This window comes from Oncorhynchus mykiss, chromosome 12 (genome assembly GCF_057628025.1).
Source record: "Oncorhynchus mykiss isolate SJ-2025 chromosome 12, ASM5762802v1, whole genome shotgun sequence".
In the NCBI taxonomy this organism is placed as follows: Eukaryota; Metazoa; Chordata; class Actinopteri; order Salmoniformes; family Salmonidae; genus Oncorhynchus; species Oncorhynchus mykiss.
In genome coordinates, this window is record NC_143033.1 from 65821881 (window position 1) to 65849126 (window position 27246).

At 42.5% G+C, this 27246-nt stretch overlaps 2 protein-coding genes and 1 long non-coding RNA gene across 3 annotated transcripts; 1 reads left to right on the forward strand and 2 right to left on the reverse strand.

Moving 5' to 3' along the window:
• Positions 1-3243: 3243 nt before the first annotated feature.
• On the reverse strand, positions 3244-5418 carry LOC110537944 (ferritin, middle subunit). The gene is made up of 4 exons (XM_021624421.3): positions 4905-5418; positions 4413-4559; positions 4054-4179; positions 3244-3602 (listed from the first exon to the last, which is right to left on the reverse strand). Exons 1-4 carry the CDS (start codon positions 5004-5006, stop codon positions 3447-3449), a joined length of 531 nt encoding a protein of 176 aa, XP_021480096.3. The 5' UTR covers positions 5007-5418; the 3' UTR covers positions 3244-3446.
• Positions 5419-12782: 7364 nt separating this feature from the next.
• On the forward strand, positions 12783-14665 carry LOC149979252 (uncharacterized). Its single transcript, XR_016484767.1, has 3 exons — positions 12783-13393; positions 13631-14157; positions 14513-14665. It is a non-coding gene; the product is annotated as an uncharacterized LOC149979252 (long non-coding RNA).
• Positions 14666-19695: 5030 nt separating this feature from the next.
• On the reverse strand, positions 19696-22927 carry LOC110537950 (ferritin, middle subunit). The gene is made up of 4 exons (XM_036938022.2): positions 21360-22927; positions 20861-21007; positions 20503-20628; positions 19696-20052 (listed from the first exon to the last, which is right to left on the reverse strand). The coding sequence occupies exons 1-4, from the start codon at positions 21459-21461 to the stop codon at positions 19897-19899; spliced, it is 531 nt and encodes a 176-aa protein (XP_036793917.2). The 5' UTR covers positions 21462-22927; the 3' UTR covers positions 19696-19896.
• Positions 22928-27246: the final 4319 nt, after the last annotated feature.

Consider the following 27246-nt stretch of genomic DNA (forward strand, 5'->3'; position numbering starts at 1 on the left):
AACTTATTTCATGCCACCCATTCTGAAACTGACTGCAGCTCTTAAGTGTTGCAGTTATATCACCTGCTGTGGTAGCTGATGTGTATAGTGTTGAGTCATCAGCATACATAGACACACAGGCATCACTCAGCCCCAGTGGCAAGTCATTAGTAAAGATTGAAAAAGTAAGGGTCCTAGACAGCTGCTCTGGGGAATGCCTGACTACCTAGATTATGTTGGAGAGGATTCCATTAAAGAACACTCTCTGTGTTCTGTTAGACAGGTAACTCTAGATCCACAATATATTTGGGGATGTAAAGCCATAACACTTACGCTTTTTCCAGCAGCAGATTATGATCAATAATGTCAAAAGCTGCATAGAGGTGCTTCATTTATTTAACTAGGCAAGACAGTTAAGAACAAATTCTTATTTACAATGACACCTACCCCAGACAACACAGCCAATTGTGCAGCACCCTATGGGACTCCCATTCACAGCTGGATGTAATACAGTCTGGATTTGATCCAGGGACTGTAGTGACACCTCTTGCACTGAGATGCAGTGCCTCAGACACCAGTGCCACTTTATTTGTCACATACACATGGTTAGCAGATGTTAATGCAAGTGTAGCGAAAGTGTAGGGAAATGCTTGTGCTTCTAGTTCCGACAATGCAGTAATACCCAACAAGTATTATACCCCAATCACAACTCAAGTAACAATATTTTTCAATATTACTGTATACTGTAGGTGTAACTATCAGTTTAGAAAATCACCACCACACCCCTTAGTTTTTCACACTCAATAGTTTCCTGTGTGTATCAAGAATGATCCAACTCACATAGTGTTATCTGGCCAATTTAACACAACTGTGGGAAGCATTGTAGTCAACATGAACCAGCATCCTTGTAGAACGCTGTCGACACCCTGTAGATCGAGTCCTTGCCCCAACGAATTGAGGCTGTTCTGAGGGAAAAAAGGGGAGTTTGCAACTCAATATTAGGAAGTTGTTCTTGATGTTTTATACACTCAGTGTATATATACAGTGCTGTACAAAAGTATTTCCCCCTTTCTGATTTTCTCTATTTTTGCATATTTTTGATACTGAATGTTATCAGATCTTCAACCAAAACCTAATATTAGATAAAGGGAACATGAGTTTACAAAAAAATATACTTATTTTATTTATTTAATTAACCAAGTTACGCAACACCTAATTCCCCGGTGTGAAAAAGTAATTTCCCCCTTACACTCAATAACTGGTATTGCCACCTTAAGCTGCAATGACTAAAAACAAATGCCAAATACCGTATCGGTCCATATTATCAGGCAGGTGTGTTATTTAGCAATAAGCATGATAACCTGTGTTATGGGGTTGCATGGGGTTGCCCATCTACATTTACCCCAGTGTGCTAATCATTAGCTAGATCAGTGGTTCTCAATCCTGGTCCTGGGGACCCAAAGGGGTACACATTTTAGTTTTTTTCCCAAGCACGACACAGCTGATTCAAATCAAAGCCTTTTGATGAGTTGATCATTTGAATCAGCTGTGTAGTGCTAGGCAAAAACAAAAATGTGCACCCGTTTGGGTCCCCAGGACTAGGTTTGAGAACCAGTGAGCTAGATCATAAACTCAAAACATTATCTTGTTGCTAGCAACATAGACTATTGCTTACTTGACTGTCCCAAACTTTCCACTGGTACTCAGCCAAGGATGTATATACACTGAATAATGTAGGCTTATCTGTTACAACGGACCTGTTACTGCCTACCATGCTATGTTGTTGTCTTAGGTCTCTCTTTATGTAGTGTCGTGAAAGGCCTTTTGCCTTTTGGTAGGCCGTCATTGTAAATAAGAATTTGTTCTTAACCGACTTAGTTAGCATAGTTAAATAAAGATTCAAAATACACAAAGGCACTTTTGACAAGATTGATCATAATCTGCTGCTGGAAAAACCGTAAGTGTTATGGCTTTACATCCCCTGCTATATTGTGGATCTAGAGTTACCTGTCTAACAGAACACATAGGGTGTTCTTTAATGGAATCCTCTCCAACATAATCTAGGAAGAGTCAGGCATTCCCCAGAGCAGCTGTCTAGGCCCCTTACTTTTTCAATCTTTACTAATGACTTGCCACTGGTGCCGAGTGAAGCCTGTGTGTCTATGTATGCTGATGACTCAACACTATGCACATCAGCTACCACAGTAGGTGAAATCACTGCAACACTTAAGAGCTGCAATCATTTTCAGAATGGGAGGCAAGAAATAAGTTAGTCCTAAATACATGAATTTCAAAAACTAAAGGCATTGTATTTGGGACAAAATTAAAACATTAAATTAAGGAATATGCAATTTAATCAGATGCCATCTAGCTGCCTTTTTCGGTACATCAGATTACAAATCTCTTGCCCTCTGTGTGGCTTTGTGTAAAATATATTTTCAAATAGAATGACAAAGCTGTGAAACTTTACCCTAAATATAAACCAAATGAATACCATACAAACGTACTTTATTTTACCATGTCAATACTTTGTTGCACAAAGAGAAAAGTTTAGGAGTAATTGAAAATGCCATCGCTGGTTACAGTTCCCATTAGCCTATTTTCCCCTTTAACCAAATGGTCCGCCCCCCAGAAACTAACTTACTATATCTATATATTGAAATCAATATTATTTTCCATTCAAGTGGTAAACTCTAACTTGCCTGTTATTTACCAAAATTAGTGTTCAGTAAAGTAACAGTAGCGTTGCAACCATGACAGCTCCAATGAGACCCTTATGGTGAACTAGAGGCTTGTAGAATCATTACTGTTTTGAGTATTCAGTTCATAGTTTGCTGTAGGGGAACTATTGGAGATTACCAACTGAAATAAACACATGTAGTGAAGATTTGTCGGTAAGAGCCGAACTTCCCATCACTAGAGAAATGTGCCATAACCGCTGGCTCACGGTTTTGATTGACCTCTAGGCTGTCAAAACCTGATGCGCAGAGTAATGGTCTACATCAACTGTAATTAACCATTTAACTCCTATGGAGCTAGAGTTGACATGGCACTATTACAAGATACAGTAAAGGACAACCTCTGGTCATAGCGTCCTTTATAAAACTCATGTTAAACTTCTATTGTTATGACCCAGAGCCACTAGTAGGAATACAATTGTCAGTATTTATCACTGGTTTGAAGATGCTCAGTAAAAGAGCAATGAACCTGAATAGACTGATACAACATCCATTACTACAGGTCAACACTTAGAAAACAAACTTCAGTGATATTTTTTTATTGTTTTACAAGAAGATTGCATCCAATATACAGTAGTGTTGTCAACAGAAACATCAATGTCACAGCAGTGTTGCAATGAACCAGTTTAACATTCCCCTCCCTTATAAATGCAAAGCCAGGAGGATCGATCAGAGAAGTCAGGAGTCCTGGTCTGAGGCTGGAGGCCGTAGCCTGGGGATGGAAGTGGTTTAGCTCTGGCCTCCCAGGGTGTGCTTGTCAAACAGGTACTCTGCCATCTTGTTGTTGACAGCATCCATCTTGGTGAGGTTGGTGATGTGGTCACCCAGCTTCTTAATGGCCTCCACCTGCTCATTCAGGTAATGAGTCTCCAGGAAGTCACACAGCTAAAGAGGGAAAACACAGGTCAGACAAGATAATGAATACAGACTATTGTAGGTACAGTAACACACAAGAGCCTGGTGGTAATGGCATAAGGGCAGATAATGTGTTTCCAGCTTTGATTTTTTTTTAACTAGGCAAGTCAGTTAAGAACAAGTTCTTATTTATAATGACATCCTTACATGGAACAGTGGGTTCCCGTGTTCAGGGGCAGAATAGTTCTCTTGTCAGCTAGGGGATTCAATCCAGCAACCTTTGTTAGAGGACCAAAGCTCTAACCACTAGACAACCTGCCGCCCCTTATGCATTGTGTGCATATGTGGACTATTGTGTGCGTGTGAAGAAGCAGGTCACACAATCCTGTGTCATTAGTTATCAGAGCTACAACATCCTGATCATCTCCTAGGACAGTACCTGTATTCTGTGATACATACATGTGGTTCAACCATAACTTACATGGGGGTCAACCTTGTCTGAGGCAATCTTGTGCAGGTCCAGCAGGGCCTGGTTCACATTCTTCTCCAGCTGCAGAGCACACTGCATGGCCTCCAGCCCATTGCCCCACTCATCACGTTCTGGCTTCTACGCAGGACAGAGTGAACACAGAAGTGTTAAGGACTACTAGCAGATGTTAAGGTTAGGATAAAGTGAACAGAATTACACCCCTTACACTTTCAGTTCAGTGGTTAGAGGCAGTATGTTCAGGACTCCAGGTTCTCTATATCAACTTACTCCATGGAGGAGTGTGTGTACAAGTGGTAAAGACATTTACCAGTCTACAATCTAAATGTGTTTTTCGACACTCAGGCCCTCACCTTGATGTCCTGGAGTAAAATGCGTCCACCTCGCTTGTTCTGAAAGGAGAGTAGCTTGTCGGCGTGCTCCCGCTCCTCGTCGCTGTTCTCCTTGAAGAAATGTGCGAAGCCAGGCAGAGCCACATCATCACGGGAGAAATAGAAAGCCTGGGTGGATAAACATAAAACATTGTAGTTAGAAGAAAAAAAGCATGCCAAACGTGACTAGATATTCTGTTCAGGTTGTGGCAACTAAGCTTGATTATAGGGATGAATCAGACAAGTCTGTAGTCTACTTGGTAACCTGCCAATTAACCTGCCAATGAGTTGTTACGGGCCCTGTCCAAGATAGATTCCCGGCTTCATTTGAAAAAAAACTCAAATATGCACTTCACGGAGTTGCTTGGCTATTAATTATCTAGGCCAACAGAATAAAAAGGTGAAAAAAAGGAATTTAGGCCCAGGCATAATAATACAGGTAAAAGAAAACAGTCATCTTGGTAAACTCCTTACCATTGAAGTGTAGGTGTAGGAAGCAAACATCTCCAAGTTGATCATCCGGTTGATGGCAGCTTCGCAATCGTGGTGATAGTTCTGGCGGATCTGAGACTCCATTTTGGCAGATTTTCTTTAAGGTCTAAATGAAAAGTACAAAAATAAAGTTTCTTCGACTATCTTGTTATTACAGTTCAAGTAAGTGCTATGTCAACAATCCGGAACGTTCTATGATGCGGGACGAAGGCAGAGGAGTTCCGTTCAATCACTGTTGAAGCAAGAACTTCTTCATGCGTCTTCTCAGACTTGTGAACTGGAAGGATCCTTGTTCGCTCTATTTATTGTTCCAAACGGAATGCGTCAGTGAAATCCACCCTCACAAAGCGTAGCCAATCACCTTTAGAATTTCAACAGGAACTAGGCGGGTCATTTAAAGACGAGCCCACTCATACACATGACCTAAAGCGAAGATTGTTTATAATATTGACAAGAGAGCCGAGTGACTCCTCTAGCGATGGAAATGCTTGTGCTCAACGAATGAAAACAGACAAGATCAGGTGGGACCATTCTAGCCAATGAGAGGGCAGGTACGCGTGTGAACAACAAGCACAACTAAACATATTTTTTCTCAAAGCTTCCGGAATGCCACATGCATCCACATCTAAAGCAGTAGTATCAGCCAAAAGCAATGCTACAGTGCAGGTCTAACAACAGCGGTTATTGTTGGAAAATATGTGTGTTTGTTATATCCTTAGAAGAAAATTGGAAGAATTGGAACATTCATTCTAATATTAGGCTAATTGAGAAATAGTCTTTGTCTATATTAGATGTATAATATATAAGGAATTTAACTTTGAAACACAGGTCTGTAAACTTCTGTTTCATTCTCTAAGAGCACATGTTTCAATAGAACATGAAGCTTAATTATTGACCTTTTCCAAAATGCAGTCAAAAGAAAAACGGTAGGATTTATCATACTTAAGAAAAAATATAAATGAAATTTTCAGTATGAGGTATGGGAATACAGTAGTGGACAGAGAACGAAAGGCTGGCTTTTGTAGAAATGGTATTTGATGATACACCTTTCGGTTTCAAATGACATATTGTTGTTGTCAAATGGTATATCAAAGTTGATTACATTTGCCTAGAAATAACTACACAAAATACATACATTACACAAAATACATACATACATCTAACCATACATAGGTTATTAAGCTAAAACTGTGAAGTGGAAAACTTTTTACAGCTAATGAAAATCAAAGACTACAGTAATAAAGTAACCTTCCTAACAACTTCAGTTCACATGACCTGATCTTCCACAACTGTTGACAGGGTGCTTTCAGGGTGCTGGGTTATTGCTCAATACAGCCATGTAGTTGAAATGTCCTTGGTATTCATAAGAACTAGAGCTGTGTTCGATACTAACCGCACTAACCATACTACTTGTGATGTAAGTGGAGTATGTAGTATGGTTATTGGTCATAGAATGGATATAGTTAGTTTGCCAGAAGTTCCCGGATGTCGTATTAGCCAAAATACAAAGTATACAAGCAGATGTACTGTTAGGATTCTTTACATACAATAGAAATAAGCTGAAACATTTTTCCGTAATTAATTTCATTATTCTTTTGGCTAAATTTCATATACACAAATGTAAATTTACAAACAGAAAACCACATTTTCGTACCCTACAAAAAGAAATTGAACTGTATTTTAAGACGGTTAAATGCTCTACTAACAAAAAAGCTGTTAGAATTGTAAGTATATGCATGTCCCTTAAGGTCCTTGTGTAATTGTAATGTGATATTGTATCCCCTTGTCACGCCCTGGTAAAAGTATTTTGTGTTTATCTTCATTTATTTGGTCAGTCCAGGGTGTGGCATGGGTTTTTGTATGTGGTGTGTCGATATTGGGATTGTAGCTTAGTGGGGTGTTCTAGCTAAGTCTATGGCTGTCTGAAGTGGTTCTCAATCAGAGGCAGGTGTTTATCGTTGTCTCTGATTGGGAATCATATTTAGGCAGCCATATTCTTTGAGTGTTTTGTGGGTGATTGTCCTTAGTGTCCTTGTAACTGTCTTGTGTTAGTTTGTACCAGTTTAGGCTGTTTCGGTTTTCACATTACGTTTATTGTTTTCGTACAGTTCATGTTTTATCATTGTTGAATAAACATGGATCGCAATCTACACGCTGCATTTTGGTTCGACTCTCCTTCTACCGAAGAAAGCCGTTACACCCCTAGCTCGATTGTCCATTGTTTGTAATCTATGTATGCTTGTGTTCCCTCATGTGCTTTATGTATTGATTTGTTAATACAAAATAAAATAATACAAATAAAAATACAAGCAGTGGACATTATTTCTGTGCTTTCAGGGCCCATAATGCAATTCTTCAGAAAACGGGCGTGGTCACAACGTTTTCAGGTTTTAAGAGAATGCCGGAAAATATTCAGCTGAAGTCAGATGAGAGCAGATACAACTTCATTGCTTTAACAAATTATGACAAATGTTAAAAAAATGTTCAGCGATGTAATGAATTTTCAAATAAGTTACGTTACAATTCTTTAGCTACGCTATCCTTACAAACTGCATAGCGTATCATTGCAGTAGTATGTACCGCTATGTTAGCTAGCTATCTAACATACATTTAGTTGGCTATTAAGACCAGGCTTTGATAAGTGGTATAGTCAATGTGCGTTCGCAATGGACATTGTTAATTCACTCTGGCTATCTACTCCGATTTCAGAGCACTCTCATCTGAGAGTGCTCTGACTTCCGGCGCCGACAGAGATGGCCGCCTCGCTTCGCATTCCTAGGAAACTATGCATTTAATTTTTTTTTTTTTTAACGTTATTTCTTACATTGGTATCCCAGGTCCTCTTAGGTTTCATTACATACAGTTGAGAAGAACTACTGAATATAAGAGCAGCGTCAACTCACCATCAGTACGACCAATAATATGACTTTCGCGAAGCGGATCCAGTGTTCTGCCTTTCACCCAGGACAACGGAATGGATCCCAGCCGGTGACCCAAAAAACGACTTCGTAAAAAAGGGAAACGAAGCGGTCTTCTGGTCAGACTCCGGAGACGGGCACATCGCGCACCACTCCCTAGCATATTTCTCGCCAATGTCCAGTCTCTTGACAACAAGGTTGATGAAATCCGAGCAAGGGTAGCATTCCAGAGGGACATCAGGGACTATAACATTCTTTGCTTCACGGAAACATGGCTCACTCGAGAGACGCTATCGGAGTCGGTGCAGCCAGCTGGTTTCTCCACGCATCGCGCCGACAGAAACAAACCTCTTTCTGGTAAGAAGAGGGGCGGGGGCGTATGCTTTATGGTTAACGAGACGTGGTGTGGTCACAACAACATACAGGAACTCAAGTCCTTCTGTTCACCTGATTTAGAATTCCTCACAATCAAATGTTGACCGCATTATCTATCAAGGGAATTCTCTTTGATTATAATCACAGCTGTATATATTCCCCCCCAAGCAGACACATCAAACTTTATTTGACTCTTTGCAAACTGGAATCCACATATCCTGAGGCTGCATTCATTGCAGCTGGGGATTTTAACAAGGCTAATCTGAAAACAAGACTCCCTAAATTGTATCAGCATATGGATTGCGCACCCAGGGCTGGTAAAATCTTGGATGATTGTTATTCTAACTTCCGCGATGCATATAAGGCCCTCCCCCGCCCTCCTTTCGGAAAAGCTGACCACGACTCCATTTTGTTGCTCCCTGCCTACAGACAGAAGCTAAAACAAGAAGCTCCCACGCTGAGGTCTGTTCAACGCTGGTCCGACCAATCTGATTCCACGCTCCAAGACTGCTTCCATCACGTGGACTGGGATATGTTTGGTATTGCGTCAAACAACAACATTGACGAATACGCTGATTCGGTGAGCGAGTTCATTAGAACGTGCGTTGAAGATGCCGTTCCCATAGCAACGATTAAAACATTCCCAAACCAGAAACTGTGGATTGATGGCAGCATTCGCGTGAAACTGAAAGCGCGAACCACTGCTTTTAATCAGGGCAAGGTGACCGGAAACATGACTGAATACAAACAGTGTAGCTATTCCCTCCGCAAGGCAATCAAACAAGCTAAGCGTCAGTATAGAGACAAAGTAGAATCACAATTCAACGGCTCAGACACAAGAGGTATGTGGCAGGGTCTACAGTCAATCACGGATTACAAAAAGAAAACCAGCCCAGTCACGGACCAGGATGTCTTGCTCCCAGGCAGACGAAATAACTTTTTTGCCCGCTTTGAGGACAATACAGTGCCACTGACACGGCCCGCAACCAAAACATGCGGACTCTCCTTCACTGCAGCCGAGGTGAGTAAAACATTTAAACGTGTTAACCCTAGCAAGGCTGCAGGCCCAGACGGCATCCCCAGCCGCGCCCTCAGAGCATGCGCAGACCAGCTGGCTGGTGTGTTTACGGACATATTCAATCCATCCCTATCCCAGTCTGCTGTTCCCACATGCTTCAAGAGGGCCACCATTGTTCCTGTTCCCAAGAAAGCTAAGGTAACTGAGCTAAACAACATGAAGTGCTTTGAGAGACTAGTCAAGGACCATATCACCTCCACCCTACCTGACACCCTAGACCCACTCCAATTTGCTTACCGCCCAAATAGGTCCACAGACGATGCAATCTCAACCACACTGCACACTGCCCTAACCCATCTGGACAAGAGGAATACCTATGTGAGAATGCTGTTCATCGACTACAGCTCAGCATTTAACACCATAGTACCCTCCAAACTCGTCATCAAGCTCGAGACCCTGGGTCTCGACCCCGCCCTGTGCTACTGGGGACTGGACTTCCTGACGGGCCGCCCCCAGGTGGTGAGGGTAGGTAACAACATCTCCACCCCGCTGATCCTCAACACTGGGGCCCCACAAGGGTGCGTTCTGAGCCCTCTCCTGTACTCCCTGTTCACCCACAACTGCGTGGCCACGCACGCCTCCAACTCAATCATCAAGTTTGCGGACAACACAACAGTGGTAGGCTTGATTACCAACAATGACGAGACGGCCTACAGGGAGGATGTGAGGGCCCTCGGAGTGTGGTGTCAGGAAAATAACCTCACACTCAACGTCAACAAAACTAAGGAGATGATTGTGGACTTCAGGAAACAGCAGAGGGAACACCCCCCTATCCACATCGATGGAACAGTAGTGGAGAGGGTAGTAAGTTTTAAGTTCCTCGGCGTACACATCACAGACAAACTGAATTGGTCCACCCACACAGACAGCATCATGAAGAAGGCGCAGCAGCGCCTCTTCAACCTCAGGAGGCTGAAGAAATTTGGCTTGTCACCAAAAGCACTCACAAACTTCTACAGATGCACAATCGAGAGCATGCTGGCGGGCTGTATCACCGCCTGGTACGGCAACTGCTCCGCCCACAACCGTAAGGCTGTCCAGAGGGTAGTGAGGTCTGCACAGCGCATCACCGGGGGCAAACTACTTGCCCTCCAGGACACCTGGAGAAATTCGGCTTGTCACCAAAAGCACTCACAAACTTCTACAGATGCACAATCAACTACCTGCCCTCCAGGACACCTACACCACCCGATGTCACAGGAAGGCCATAAAGATCATCAAGGACAACAACCACCCGAGCCACTGCCTGTTCACCCCGCTATCATCCAGAAGGTGAGGTCAGTACAGGTGCATCAAAGCTGGGACCGAGAGACTGAAAAACAGCTTCTATCTCAAGGCCATCAGACTGTTAAACAGCCACCACTAACATTGAGTGGCTGCTGCCAACACACTGACTCAACTCCAGCCACTTTAATAATGGGAATTGATGGGAATTTATGTAAAATATATCACTAGCCACTTTAAACAATGCTACTTAATATAATGTTAACATACCCTACATTATTTATCTCATATGTATACGTATATACTGTACTCTATATCATCTACTGCATCTTTATGTAATACATGTATCACTAGCCACTTTAAACTAAGCCACTTTGTTTACATACTCATCTCATATGTATACACTGTACTCGATACCATCTACTGCATCTTGCCTATGCCGCTCTGTACCATTCACATCACTCATTCATATATTTTTATGTACATATTCTTTATCCCTTTACACTTGTGTGTATAAGGTAGTAGTTTTGGAATTGTTAGCTAGATTACTCGTTGGTTATTACTGCATTGTCGGAACTAGAAGCACAAGCATTTCGCTACACTCGCATTAACATCTGCTAACCATGTGTATGTGACAAATAAAATTTGATTTGATTTGAGTGCACCAAATTGCAGATGAATTGATGAATTTACAAACGTAACACCCATTGAATATAACCGGTGTCAGTAAACATCTGCAAAAAACAATCGTAATTAAATTGTTGCCAGCAACACAGTTGCAGTCACCAATGCTCTGGATAACATGGCGGTTAGTTCCTCTGAATAGATGGGAGAACCTTCCAGAAGGACAACCATCTCTGCAGCACTCCATCAAACAAGCCTTTATGGTAGAGTGGCCAGACGGAAGCCACTTCTCAGTAAAAGGCACTTGACAGCCTTTGAGTTTTAGTTTTAGTTTTAGCCTTGGAGTTTGCCAAAAGGCACCTAAAGGACTCTCAGTTTAAGGGCACAGGGCGAGACCTAGATGCAGACACGGGAGGCAGATTTTTCGAGTCTCTGACATTTATTAGTATCCAAGGGGCATGCAATATAATGGTCATGGACAGGCAAAAAGATAATAACAAGGTCAGATTCCAGGAGGTTCAGAGTGGCAGGCAGGCTCGAGGTCAGGGGAGGTAGTATGGTCAGGGCAGGCGGGTTCACAGTCAGGGCAGGCAAGGGTCAAAACCGGGAGGACAAGCAAAACATAGCTAAGAAAAAGCACGGACACAGGGTAATTACAAGGGAATTATATGCTTAAAGGTAATGATTAAAATATTCCACCCAGAAACCATATAATTGTATGAAATTTATTAGAATCATAAAACTATAATCTGATGATGGGTGTAATTTTAGTCAGAATTAGAACAAGGACCTTTTGCTCTTTTTTAGTATGTAAGCAGGGTGCAAGTGGGAAACAAATGATAAGAGAAGCTATTGACAGACAAGTTGTACTACTGTGTTCCTTACAGGACATTCTGTCTCCACCCGTGGAGGGGAGAAACTGTTAGGCTTGCAGAAAATTATGAAACATGTTGCAGATTAAAGAAACAATGTGTCTGTATAGTGGAAAAACACTGACTGTCTGAGCAAGGCGTAGTTTAAGATTTGAACTTGTTTGTGTGTGTGTTATAAAGACTGTGTTTGCATTTTTGATTTCAGAACATTCTCTGAATAAACTGTACGGACTTTTGCATTAGCTGAGTCTTTGCCTAATTATTATTAAACCCAGGGTCTTACAAATCTCGGGGATTGGGCAAAGCCTATTGATTGTTAGGTATTATCATTTGGGATTGAAAATTCTCCTGACAGTTAAACACACTGGTTGACTTGACAAGGCGAACTGGCACAGAGAGACGGGAAACACAGGGATAAATACACCGGGGAAAATAATTGACACCTGGAGGGGGTGGAGACAATCACAAGGACAGGTGAAACAGATCAGGGCGTGACACTTAGAACATGACAAATAAGGTTCTCTGGTCTGATGAAACCAAGATTGAACTCTTTGGCCTGAATGCCAAGTGTCATGTCTGGAGGAAACCTGGCACAATCCCTACGGTGAATCATGATGATGGTGGCAGCATCATGCTGTGAGGATGTTTTTCAGCGGCAGAGACTGGGACAATAGTCAGGATCGAGGGAAAGCTTAACGGAGCAAAGTACAGAGAGATCCTTGATGAAAACCTGCTCCAGAGCACTCAGGACCTCAGACTAGGGCGAAGGTTCACCTTCCAACAGGACAACGACCCAAAGCACACAGCCAAGACAACGCATGAGTGGCTTCGGGACAAGTATCTGAATGTCCATGAGTGGCCAAGCCAGAGCCCAGACCTGAACCCGATCTAACATCTCTGGAGACCTGAAAATAGCTGTGCAGTGACGTTCCCCATCCAACTTGACAGAGCTTGAGAGGATCTGCAGAGAAGATTTCTAGAAACACCCCAAATACAGCTGTGCAAAGCTTGTAGCGTCACACCCAATAAGACTTGAGGCTGTAATCACTGCCAAAGGAACAACCTGTCATGTGTCACAAACTTTGTGAATATCTGGGTATTCCCTCTTCACACAGCAGAAAGACTGAATTTAATCAGCACATACTATTTGTTTTACAGTCCTTCCTTGGGGGTGCATAATTGGCATCTCCTCCTCTTGCCTGGCCCAGGTGCAGCCTCAGGTGGATCAGTACAAGATTCAGCCCCCTGAACAGCTTTTGAAAGCTCTGCAGAGGCTGCTGTGCGGGGGAGCCACTCCCTTCTTTGATTGTGTGGGTTACAAGTGCCTTTCCCAGCTGCTCCAGGAACACCCTCCTCTTGTTCCGCTTATCAGGCATCCAGGTAGGGTTGATCTTGTTCCGTATTACGAAGGCAATGTATGAGGACACATCAATGATGTTATGGAAAATGACCAGGGGGCAAAAAATGACCAGGGGGCAGCAGGCAGTCATCCTCTTGCAGCTGTAAGTTCCAATCACCTTGCCCAGGTTGTCCACACCTCTTTTGTTGTGATTGTAGTCCAGGATGATGGCTGGCTTCCTGTCCTCACGATCACTGATCTCAGCTGTTTTTTTGCAGTGTGCTCAGGAGGACCACATTCTTAGAGTGGTAGTGGGGGTGAAGCCAACCTTTGATGAGAAGGCCTCTCTCCCCCTTATTGCAAGGATAGATGGTGGAGCTCAGGCTTGTTCTTTCTAATTGTGCCAACAACGGTGATCTTCCTCTTCATGAGCTGCTTCCTGAGTTCATAAGAGGTGAGGAAATTGTCACACGTGACATTGTGCCACCTTAGTTCATCTGTCACATCAAGCACAACCCCCATCCCCTGGTTCTTCTCTGGGCCCCCACCGGTCGGCTTCCCTGTGTAGACTTGCATCTTCCAAGCGTAGCTGGATTGTGCTTCACAAGCAACCCATATCTTGATTTCAACCTGAAGATTACTGACTTCATGATTCAACCTTATTTTTTTTGTAGATTTTTCAGTTGTGTTGAAAGCACCATAAATCCAGAGAATGCCAGAATTTGATGACAAATTTTGATGACACATTTTGCCCACGAAGGACCGCCGCGCCACCTTCCCGTTCATGTGAGCACATCACAAACAGGTGAGTCCAGAAAGGCATAAATTATGTATGTAATATGTCTGTAATATGTAATATGCCAGGAAGATATGCATACTGTAGCTAAGAAGTTAATACCAAGTGTATGTTGTGTAGTAAGCTGTTAGTAGCCCATGTCCCTTCCGCTAATAATTGGGTCCTTTCCCCCCTCATTACTTAGCCTACTGTTCTGACTTAGCCTAATTCTGTCTGTCAAACAGGTAGAGCTACCTCTTGTTTCTTAAATAGGAAGAAATAGGCTCCAACACAAAGCACTCTTGTTGGTAGTAACGTCTAATTAAATGAAGACGGTTTAAATGAATTATTCCTACTCTTTTATGCCTATTTTCTGCACTATCAGCTGTCCATCTCCAATTGATTGTGCCGCGACTGCTGCTTCAAGTTTCAGCACCACAATGTAAGTAACTAAAATCTGGCTTGTTGTGATGTCAATGACTCAGATAAATGCATCATGGGCAAGAAACATATTGTTTTTCTTCAAACCAATTATAGTAGTAGCAAGCTATCAAAGTCGACCTCCGGTCCTCAAATGCTCTGCTTCTCAAACTGAACAGAACATAGGCTATAGGCTAGTCTACTCGCAATATATTGCATTTTTGTCACGTTCTGACCGTAGTTCCTTTGTTTTTGTCTTTGTTTTAGTATGGTCAGGGCGTTAGTTCGGGTGGGTAGTCTATGGTCCTTTTTCTATAATTTGGGATTTCTGTGTTTGGCCTGGTATGGTTCTCAATCAGAGGCAGCTGTCAATCGTTGTCCCTGATTGAGAACCATACTTAGGTAGCCTGGTTTCACTTTTGAGTTGTGGGTGATTATTTTCTGTTCTGTGTTTTATTTCACCGTTCAGGACTGTTCGTTTATCGTTTTATTGTTTTTGTTTCAGTGTTCACTATTCTTATTAAAAACGAAGATGAACACTTACCACGCTGCGCTTTGGTCCTCTTCTTGCACCACAGCCGACCGTTACAATTTTTTGGACAAGGCCTGATCAAAAATAATTTTCGGAGGAATTCTTTGACTCTCCTCCTAAACTGCCACTGTAGGCCTACACAGCACAACATTGGTTAGGCAGCAATATAAAAGGTTTTGATCAGCAAGGGCAGAGCAGGCCTCAGGGTTGGAAAATCCGTTGAAGTGTGTAATGCTGTCTAGTTGTATTTACGCTAACCCAGCAGCTATCTTAGAAATATTTGCTCTGTGCTTCTCTGAGGATGCTCTTCGTAGCCTGTAGCCTGTAGGCTATGAATAATTTGATTGAGACCACGCTAAATAACCTATAGGCACACTTCATATTTCACGCCCAGCAAAGAATCAGGTGGGATCGGGCATCGAGATATAGCCTAATAAGCAACTAATTCTAAAACACTGAGAAATATTGAAATTTCATACATTTCAAATGACATGACCCTCCCCTGGACTAGATTTAAAAATACTAAACCCTCCCCTTGACTGAAATTGAAAAAGCATGACCCTCCCCTACTTTCCTCCAGGTACCCACCCTGTGCATTTTTATCCATCTCTTAGCATTACAAAGTAATCGTACTAACTAAGAATGTTCTTACGTTAAAATTATAAACAGAAGTGATAGCAATACTGCAAATTATTAACAGTTACAGAACTCTTTCTCTCTTTCTCTCTTCTCTCTGAAGGGTGACACAGAGTTTTTAGTCTGTACTCTTTCCCCCTCCCCCTCTATTCCTATTTCTCTCCCTCCTTCCCACTCTTTCTCCTGTCATAACCTCCTGTTGGTTGTACTACAGTATGGACTGACTCAGGCTCTGCCCTGGCTGCATTTCTGTCTTGTCATTGTGACTCAGCATTCTGGAGACCCAAACAGAGACGGAAGAGGAAGCAAGATGTTCACTCCCTCAATGGTTCTGTTTCAATGGAAGTCAAGGACGATGTAGACCGCTTTCGCATTGGTGTCTATGGCGACCCCCCCCCCCCCTCCTCCCTTCAGCAGACAATGGAAAACGGCCTGATTGAACAACTTTCATTTACCCACCATCTTTGGCCTGAAGGCCATTCTTTTCCACTATCACCGTGACAATGGTGGAAGGAGACTAGGTCTCATGACTGTGGAAACAGACTTGAGCGGTGATGAGTGGGCGAAAACGTCCTGAGACCAGGAAAAAAAGGGAAGAAGTAGAGAACAGTAGTAACAAACTGTGTAACTTACTAAGGCATTTTAAACAAATAGCTGTAATATGGTTGTTTCTGATGAACGTTGGAGGAAAAATACACCAACAACTTTCCTGATCATTTGGCCAATATACCCCAATCACAACTCAAGTAACAATATTTTTCAATATTACTTTTAACTGTTGGTCTACCTAACAGTTTAGAATATCACCACCAAACCCCTTGGTTTTCCACACTCAATAATTTCCTGTGTGTATCAAGAATTATCCACCTCATATAGTGATATCTGGCCAATTTGAAACAACTGTGGGAAGCATTGGAGTCAACATGAACCAGCATCCTTGTAGAACGCTGTCGACACCCTGTAGAACGAGTCCTTGCCCCAACGAATTGAGGCTGTTCTGAGGGAAAAAGGGGAGTTTGCAACTCAGTATTAGGAAGTTGTTCTTGATGCTTTATACACTCAATATACAGTGCCGTACAAAAGTATTTCACCCTTTCTGATTTTATCTATTTTTGCATATTTTTGATACTGAATGTTATCAGATTTTCAACCAAAACCTAATATTAGATAAAGGGAACATGAGTTTACAAATAACACAAAAAAAATATACTTATTTTATTTATTTAATTAACCAAGTTACGCAACACCTGTGTGACAAAGTCATTTCCCCCTTACACTCAAGAACTGGTATTGCCACCTTAAGCTGCAATTACTAAAAACAAATGCCAAATACCATATCGGTCCATGTTATCAGGCAGGTGTGTTATTTAGCAATACGCATGATAACCTGTATTATGGGGTTGCATGGGGTTGCCCATCTACATTTACCCCAGTGTGCTAATCATTAGCTAGATCAGTGGTTCTCAATCCTGGTCCTGGGGACCCAAAGTGGTGCACATTTTAGTTTTTCCCCAAGCACTACACAGCTGATTCAAATCAAAGCCTTTTGATGAGTTGATAATTTTAATCAGCTTTGTAGTGCTAGGGCAAAAACAAAAATGTGCACCCGTTTGGGTCCCCAGGACTAGGTTTGAGAACCAGTGAGCAAGATCATAAACTCAAAACATTATCTTGTTGCTAGCAACATACTGACTTGACTGTCCCAAACTTTCCACTGGTACTCAGCCAAGGATGTATATACACTGAATAATGTAGGCCTATCTGTTACAACGGACCTGTTACTGCCTACCATGCTATGTTGTTGTCTTTGGTCTCTCTTTATGTAGTGTTGTGTTGTCTCTCTTGTCGTGAAAGGCCGTTTGCCTTTTGTTAGGCCGTCATTGTAAATAAGAATGTGTTCTTAACCGACTTAAGGTAGCATAGTTAAATAAAGATTAAAAATAAACAAAGCACTTCTCTGCAGCTTTTGACAATATTGATCATAATCTGCTGCTGGAAAAAGCGTAAGTGTTATGGCTTTACATCCCCTGCTATATTGTGGATCTAGAGTTACCTGTCTAACATAACACAGAGGGTGTTTTTTAATAGAATCCTCTCCAACATAATCTAGGAAGAGTCAGGCATTCCCCAGAGCAGCTGTCTAGGCCCCTTACTTTTTCAATCTTTACTAATGACTTGCCACTGGTGCTGATTGAAGCCTGCGTGTCTATGTATGCTGATGACTCAACGCTATACACATCAGCTACCACAGCAGGTGAAATCATTGCAACACTTAAGAGCTGCAGTCATTTTCAGAATGGGTGGCAAGAGATAAGTTAGTCCTAAATTTCAAAAACTAAAGGCATTGTATTTGGGACATAAAATTAAAACACTGAACCCTGAACCTCAACTAAATCTTGTAATGGATAATGTGGAAATGTAACAAGTTGAGAATAAACTTCTGTCATGGTAAAAACATATTGATACAACAGCAGCTAAGATGGGGATAGATCTGTCCATAATAAAGCACTGCTCTGCCTTCTTAACAACGCTGTCAACAAGGTAGGTTCTACAGGCCCTTGTTTTTGTCGCACCTGGACTACTCTCCAGTCATGTGGTCAGGTGCCACAAAACTTAGGAAAATTACAATTGGCCCAGAACTGGGCAGCACGGCTCACCCTTAAATGTACACAGAGAGCTAACATTAACATTATGAATGTCAATATCTCATGGCTCAAAGTAGAGGAGAGATTGACATTATCACTACTTGTATTTGGGAGAAGTATTGACATGTTAAATGCACCGAGCTGTCAGTTTAAACTACTAGCACACAACTCAGAAACCAATGCATACCCCACAAGACCAGCTACCAGGTCTCTTCACAGTCCCTATGCCCAGAACAGGTGCACAGTACTACAGAGAGCCATGACATGGCTACTATTCCACATCAAGTAACTCATGCAAGCAGTAAAATAAGATTTAAAATTAGATAAAAATACAACTTATGGGACAGTGGGGACTGTGAAGAGACACAGATTTTGTTTGGTAGAGTAGTGGCCTGAGGGCAAACCCTTAATGTGTTGTGAAATCTGTATTGTAATGTTAGTATTGTGTAGATCTGCCTTTAGTTCCAGTCCCCATGAAGAGTAACTCCTTATCACCAATCTATGGCCCTGTGTTGCCTTATCACATGTAAAATAATTCAAATTCAATGAAAGCTGTGAAACCTTACCTTAAATACCATTACCATAAATATGTACTCAATTATTTTACCGTACTTCTTGGTTGTAAATCTTGGTGGCAGTTGTGAAAAGTTGCATGTATTGAACATGCCATTGCTGTTTAGACACTTCCCATTGGGCTATTTTCCCCTTTAACCAAGTGGTCTACTTAAAACTCATGTACTATATGGACACATTAACAATGTCTATCAATATATTTTGTCAGTTAAAGTTAACCTTGCCTGCCAAGTACCAAAATGAAAGTGTTCAGTAAATTACCAGTAGCTTTGCGACCATATGACAGCTCCAATAAGCCCCTTAGGGTGAACGAGAGGCTTGTAGAATTACTATTTGGAATATAGTTCAGAATTTGCTGGAGGAGGAACTATAGAGCATTACCAGCTGAAATAAGAGTAAAGATGAATTGTGTCAGTAAATGCAAAATCCATCACTAAAAATAATGCAACAGGTTTGATTGACCTCTAGGATGTCTAATAAACTTGTGATGCCCATAGTAAAAGGTCTACATCAACTGTAGGTAACCATTTTCCTCCTATGGACCTAGTTGACATGGTTCTATTACAAGACAGTGAAGGACACCCTCTCTGGTCAGAGGTAACATCCTTTATAAACCTCATGTTAAACTTCTCCTATTGTTATGATTCTCAGCCACTAGTAGGTCTACAATTGTCACTGGTATGAAGATGCTCAGTAAGAGAGCAAAGAACCTGAATAGACTGATACAACATCCATTACTACAGGTCAACACTTAAAACAACCTTTAGTGATATTTTTTTAATTGTTTTACAAGAAGCCTTGCCTCCAAAATACAGTAGTGTTGTCAACAGAAACACCAATGCTACAGCTGTGTTGCACTGCAACAGTTTAACACTCCCCTCCCTATAAATGCAAAGCCAGTAGGATCTATCAGAGAAGCCAGGAGTCCTGGTCTGAAGGCCGTAGTCTTGGGATGGAAGTGGTTTAGCTCTGGCCTCCCAGGGTGTGCTTGTCAAACAGGTACTCTGCCATCTTGTTTTTGACAGCATCCATCTTGGTGAGGTTGGTGATGTGGTCACCCAGCTTCTTAATGGCCTCCACCTGCTCATTCAGGTAATGGGTCTCCAGGAAGTCACACAGCTAAAGAGGGAAAACACAGGTCAGACAAGATAATGACTACAGACCATTGTAGATACAGTCACACACACACAAGAGCCTGGTGGTAATGGCATAAGTGCAGATGAGGTGTCTGCAGTAAACATTTAACTAGGCAAGTCCGTTAACAAACACTTATTTACAACTGCATTTTATTGTTCAGGGGCAGAACATATTTTTCCCTTGTCAGCTCCGGGATTCAATCCAGCATCCTTTGTTACTAGCCCAAAGCTCTAACCACTAGACAACCTGACGGCCTTTTTGCAAACTTACGCATTAGCTGCATAGTGTGCATCTGTGGACTATTGCGCGAATGTGAAGCAGGTCACAATCCTGTGTCATTAGTTATCAGATCAAACCCCTGATCAATTCCTGAGACAGTACCTGTATTCTATGTGATACATACATGTGATGTGTGGTTTCACCATAACTTACATGGGGGTCAACCTTGTCTGAGGCAATCTTGTGCAGGTCCAGTAGGGCCTGGTTCACATTCTTCTCCAGCTGCAGAGCACACTGCATGGCCTCCAACCCATTGCCCCACTCATCACGTTCTGGCTTCTACACAGGACAAAGTGAACAGAAGTGTTAAGGACTACTAGCAGATGTTACGGTCAGGATAAAGTGAACAGAATTACACCCCTCGCACAGTTTCAGTTCAGTGGTTAGAGGCAGTATGTTTAGGACTACTCCAGGTTCTCTATATAAACTTAGCGCTGGAGACACTTTACTCCATGGAGTAAAGTGACTTATCAGTCTACAATCGGAATGTGTTTGATGTTCAGGGGCTCACCTTGATGTCCTGGAGTAAAATGCGTCCACCTCGCTTGTTCTGGAAGGAGAGTAGCTTGTCGGCGTGCTCCCGCTCCTCGTCGCTGTTCTCCTTGAAGAAATGCGCGAACCCAGGCAGAGCCACGTCGTCACGGGAGAAATAGAAAGCCTGGGTGGATAAACAAAACAGCGTGGTTAGAAGAAAATCATGCCAAACGTGACTCGGCATTATGTTCTTGTTGTGGAAACGAAACTTGATAAAAGGAATGAATCAGTCTAGTCTGTAGTCGACTTGGTAACCTGCCATGTACCCTGTCAATGAGTTGTTATGCGCCCTGTCCAAAGTAGGATAGATTCCCGGCTTCATTTGAGAAGAAAACAAACTCAAATATGCACAAGAGTTTCTTGGCTATTAATTATCTAGGCCAATATAATAAAAAGCCAGGTGAAAAAGGGTATTTAGGCCCAGGCATAATAATACAGGTAAATCAACAAAACGGTCATCTTGGTAGACTCCTTACCATTGAAGTGTAGGTGTAGGAGGCAAACATCTCCAAGTTGATCATCCGGTTGATGGCAGCTTCGCAATCGTGGTGATAGTTCTGGCGGATCTGAGACTCCATTTTGGCAGATTTTCTCTTATATCAAAATTAACGGTACAAAAATAGAGTTCCTTAGACTATTTCTCTATTATACTTAAAGAAAATGTTATGTTATCAATCCGGAATGTTCGATAATGCGGGATGAAGGCAGAGGAGTTCCGTTCAATCACTGTTGAAGCAAGAACTTCTTCATGCGTCTTCTCAGACTTGTGAACTAGAAGGAGTCTTGTTCGCTCTATTTATTGTTCAAACGGAATGGGTCGGTGAAATCCACCCTCACAGAGCGTAGCCAATCACCTTTAGAATTTCAACAGCAACTAGGCGGGTCATTTGAAGACGTCTTCCCACTCATACACATGACCAGAGGCAAATATTATTTATTCTACTGACAAGAGAGCCGAGTGACCACTCTAACAATGAAAATACATGTACTCAACGAATGAAGACAGTGAAGGTCAGGTGGGACCATTATAGCCAATGATAGGGCAGGTACTTGTGTAGCAACATGCACAACTCAACGTTGTTTTTCTCAAAGTTGCCGGAATGCCACGTGCATCCACATATATCAGTACATTTGTAAAAGCTTAAACATTACGAAACGTATATTCTATCAAAATCCTCAAGTAATTAGAAAAAACGGGCTTATCTCACGCGGACAGATATTGGGCGGAGTAAAGTCTCTCGCCTTGACCTCTTCATCTCGGTCTATATTTTTTTTTTTGCTGCTTAGTTTATATCAAACTAACATTTTATTGGAAACAACTAAAGCAGTAGTATCAGCCAAAGGCAACGCTGCAGTGCAGGTCTAACTACAGCGGTTATTGTTGAAAAAAGGTGTGTGTGTTATATCCTTAGAAGAAAATAGGAAGAATTGGAACACTCATTCTAATATTAGGCTAATTGAGAAATAATCTGTCTACATTTGATTTAGCATATAAAAGGAATTGAATTTTGAGACACAGTTCTGTAAACTTCTGTTTCATTCTCTAAGAGCACATGTTTCAATAGCACATGAAGCTTAATTATTTACCTTTTCCAGAAAGCAGTCAAAAGAAAAACTGTAGGGTTTATCACACTTTTTTTTATGTCAGCTCATTTTTCAATATGAGGTATAGGAATACAGTAGTGGACAGAGAAAGAAAGGCTGGCTTTTGTAGAAATGGTATTTGTTGATACACCTTTCGGTTTCAAATGACATATTCTAGTTGACAAATGGTATATCAAAGTTGATTACATTAGCCTAGGAATAACTACACAAAATCAGTAGCTACATACATCTAACCATACATAGGTTATTAAGTTAAAACTGTGAAGTGGAAACCTTTTTACAGCTAATGAAAATCAAAGACTACAGTAATAAAGTACCGTCCTAACAACTTCAGTTCACATGACCTGATCTTCCACAACTGTTGACAGGGTGCTTTCAGGGTGCCGGGTTATTGCTCAATACAGCCATGTAGTTGAAACGTCATTGGTATTCATAAGAACTAGAGCTGTGTTCGATACTAACCGCACTAACCATACTACTTGTGATGTAAGTGGAGTATGTAGTATGGTTATTGGTCATAGAATGGATATAGTTAGTTTGCCAGAAGTTCCCGGATGTCGTATTAGCCAAAATACGAAGTATACAAGCAGATGTACTGTTAGGATTCTTTACATACAATAGAAATAAGCTGAAACATTTTTATGTAATTCATTTCATTATTCTTTTGGCCAAATTTCATATACACAAATGTAAATTTACAAACAGAAAACCTCATTTTCGTACCCTACAAAAAGAAATTGAACTGTATTTTAAGACGGTTAAATGCTCTACTAACAAAAAAGCTGTTAGAATTGTAAGTATATGCATGTCCATTAAGGTCCTTGTGTAATTGTAATGTGATATTGTATCCCCTTGTCACGCCCTGGTAAAAGTATTTTGTGTTTATCTTCATTTATTTGGTCAGTCCAGGGTGTGGCATGGGTTTTTGTATGTGGTGTGTCGGTATTGGGATTGTAGCTTAGTGGGGTGTTCTAGCTAAGTCTATGGCTGTCTGAAGTGGTTCTCAATCAGAGGCAGGTGTTTATCGTTGTCTCTGATTGGGAACCATATTTAGGCAGCCATATTCTTTGAGTGTTTTGTGGGTGATTGTCCTTAGTGTCCTTGTAACTGGTTTGTGTTAGTTTGCGTCAGTTTAGGCTGTTTCGGTTTTCACATTACGTCTATTGTTTTCGTACAGTTCATGTTTTATCATTGTTGAATAAACATGGATCGCAATCTACACGCTGCATTTTGGTCCGACTCTTCTTCTACCGAAGAAAGCCGTTACACCCCTAGCTCGATTGTCCATTATTTGAAATCTATGTATGCTTGTGTTCCCTCATGTGCTTTATGTATTGATTTGTTGTTAATAAATAAAATAATACAAATAAAAATACAAGCAGTGGACATTATTTCCGTGCTTTCAGGGCCCATAATGCAGTTCTTCAGAAAATGGGCGTGGTCACAACTTTTTCAGGTTTTAAGAGAATGGCGGAAAATATGCAGCTGAAGTCCGATGAGAGCGGATACAACTTCATTGCTTTAACTAATTATGACAAATGTTAAGAAAATGTTCAGCGATGTAATGAATTTTCAAATAAGTTACGTTACAATTCTTTAACTACGCTATCCTTACAAACCGCATAGTGTATCATTGCAGTAGTATGTACCGTTATGTTAGCTAGCTATCTAACATACATTTAGTTGGCTATTAAGACATCAGGCTTTGATAAGTGGTATAGTCAATGTGCGTTCGCAATGGACATTATTAATTCACTCTGGCTATCTACTCCGACTTCCGGCTCTGAGAGTGCTCTGACTTCCGGCGCCGACAGAGATGGCCGCCTCGCTTCGCATTCCTAGGAAACTATGCATTTAAAAAAACTTTTTTTTAACGTTATTTCTGGTATCCCAGGTCATCTTAGGTTTCATTACATACAGTTGAGAAGAACTACTGAATATAAGAGCAGCGTCAACTCACCATCAGTACGACCAAGAATATGACTTTCGCGAAGCGGATCCAGTGTTCTGCCTTTCACCCAGGACAACGGAATGGATCCCAGCCGGTGACCCAAAAAACGACTTCGTAAAAGAGGGAAACGAAGCGGTCTTCTGGTCAGACTCCGGAGACGGGCACATCGCGCACCACTCCCTAGCATATTTCTCGCCAATGTCCAGTCTCTTGACAACAAGGTTGATGAAATCCGAGCAAGGGTAGCATTCCAGAGGGACATCAGGGACTGTAACATTCTTTGCTTCACGGAAACATGGCTCACTCGAGAGACGCTATCGGAGTCGGTGCAGCCAGCTGGTTTCTCGACGCATCGCGCCGACAGAAACAAACCTCTTTCTGGTAAGAAGAGGGGCGGGGGCGTATGCTTTATGGTTAACGAGACGTGGTGCGGTCACAACAACATACTCAAGTCCTTCTGTTCACCTGATTTAGAATTCCTCACAATCAAATGTCGACCGCATTATCTATCAAGGGAATTCTCTTTGATTATAATCACAGCTGTATATATTCCCCCCCGAGCAGACACATCGATGGCTCTGAACAAACTTTATTTGACTCTTTGCAAACTGGAATCCACATATCCTGAGGCTGCATTCATTGTAGCTGGGGATTTTAACAAGGCTAATCTGAAAACAAGACTCCCTAAATTGTATCAGCATATCGATTGCGCACCCAGGGCTGGTAAAACCTTGGATCATTGTTATTCTAACTTCCGCGATGCATATAAGGCCCTCCCCCGCCCTCCTTTCGGAAAAGCTGACCACGACTCCATTTTGTTGCTCCCTGCCTACAGACAGAAGCTAAAACAAGAAGCTCCCACGCTGAGGTCTGTTCAACGCTGGTCCGACCAATCTGATTCCACGCTCCAAGACTGCTTCCATCACGTGGACTGGGATATGTTTGGTATTGCGTCAAACAACAACATTGACGAATACACTGATTCGGTGAGCGAGTTCATTAGAACGTGCGTTGAAGATGTCGTTCCCATAGCAACGATTAAAACATTCCCAAACCAGAAACTGTGGATTGATGGCAGCATTCGCGTGAAACTGAAAGCGCGAACCACTGCTTTTAATCAGGGCAAGGTGTCTGGTAACATGACCGAATACAAACAGTGTAGCTATTCCCTCCGCAAGGCAATCAAACAAGCTAAGCGTCAGTATAGAGACAAAGTAGAATCGCAATTCAACGGCTCAGACACAAGAGGTATGTGGCAGGGTCTACAGTCAATCACGGATTACAAAAAGAAAACCAGCCCAGTCACGGACCAGGATGTCTTGCTCCCTGGCAGACTAAATAACTTTTTTGCCCGCTTTGAGGACAATACAGTGCCACTGACACGGCCCGCAACCAAAACATGCGGACTCTCCTTCACTGCAGCCGAGGTGAGTAAAACATTTAAACGTGTTAACCCTCGCAAGGCTGCAGGCCCAGACGGCATCCCCAGCCGCGCCCTCAGAGCATGCGCAGACCAGCTGGCTGGTGTGTTTACGGACATATTCAATCAATCCCTATCCCAGTCTGCTGTTCCCACATGCTTCAAGAGGGCCACCATTGTTCCTGTTCCCAAGAAAGCTAAGGTAACTGAGCTAAACGACTACCGCCCTGTAGCACTCACTTCCGTCATCATGAAGTGCTTTGAGAGACTAGTCAAGGACCATATCACCTCCACCCTACCTGACACCCTAGACCCACTCAGGTTTGCTTACCGCCCAAATAGGTCCACAGACGATGCAATCTCAACTACACTGCACACTGCCTTAACCCATCTGGACAAGAGGAATACCTATGTGAGAATGCTGTTCATCGACTACAGCTCAGCATTTAACACCATAGTACCCTCCAAACTCGTCATCAAGCTCGAGACCCTGGGTCTCGACCCCGCCCTGTGCTACTGGGGACTGGACTTCCTGACAAGCCGCCCCCAGGTGGTGAGGGTAGGTAACAACATCTCCACCCTGCTGATCCTCAACACTGGGGCCCCACAAGGGTGCGTTCTGAGCCCTCTCCTGTACTCCCTGTTCACCCACGACTGCGTGGCCACGCACGCCTCCAACTCAATCATCAAGTTTGCGGACGACACAACAGTGGTAGGCTTGATTACCAACAATGACGAGACGGTCTACAGGGAGGAGGTGAGGGCCCTCGGAGTGTGGTGTCAGGAAAATAACCTCACACTCAACGTCAACAAAACTAAGGAGATGATTGTGGACTTCAGGAAACAGTAGAGGACCCCCCTATCCACATCGATGGAACAGTAGTGGAGAGGGTAGCAAGTTTTAAGTTCCTCGGCATACACATCACAGACAAACTGAATTGGTCCACCCACACAGACAGCATTGTGAAGAAGGCGCAGCAGCGCCTCTTCAACCTCAGGAGGCTGAAGAAATTCGGCTTGTCACCAAAAGCACTCACAAACTTCTACAGATGCACAATCGAGAGCATCCTGTCGGGCTGTATCACCGCCTGGTACGGCAACTGCTCCGCCCACAACCGTAAGGCTGTCCAGAGGGTAGTGAGGTCTGCACAGCGCATCACCGGGGGCAAACTACCTGCCCTCCAGGACACCTACACCACCCGAGATCACAGGAAGGCCATAAAGATCATCAAGGACAACAACCACCCGAGCCACTGCCTGTTCATCCCGTTATCATCCAGAAGGTGAGGTCAGTACAGGTGCATCAAAGCTGGGACCGAGAGACTGAAAAACAGCTTCTCTTCTATCTCTATCTAAACAGCCACCACTAACATTGAGTGGCTGCTGC

What these genes read in the sequence shown, in the direction of transcription:
- LOC110537944 (XM_021624421.3), bottom strand. Translation starts at nt 5,006, where the DNA reads ATGGAGTCTCAGATCCGCCAGAACTATCACCACGATTGCGAAGCTGCC. An exon ending in CCTACACCTACACTTCAATG is followed by an intron (nt 4,560 to 4,904) that starts GTAAGGAGTTTA and finishes TTATCCACCCAG; the next exon opens with GCTTTCTATTTCTCCCGTGA. An exon ending in TTTTACTCCAGGACATCAAG is followed by an intron (nt 4,180 to 4,412) that starts GTGAGGGCCTGA and finishes TGTCCTGCGTAG; the next exon opens with AAGCCAGAACGTGATGAGTG.
- LOC110537950 (XM_036938022.2), bottom strand. Translation starts at nt 21,461, where the DNA reads ATGGAGTCTCAGATCCGCCAGAACTATCACCACGATTGCGAAGCTGCC. An exon ending in CCTACACCTACACTTCAATG is followed by an intron (nt 21,008 to 21,359) that starts GTAAGGAGTCTA and finishes TTATCCACCCAG; the next exon opens with GCTTTCTATTTCTCCCGTGA. An exon ending in TTTTACTCCAGGACATCAAG is followed by an intron (nt 20,629 to 20,860) that starts GTGAGCCCCTGA and finishes TGTCCTGTGTAG; the next exon opens with AAGCCAGAACGTGATGAGTG.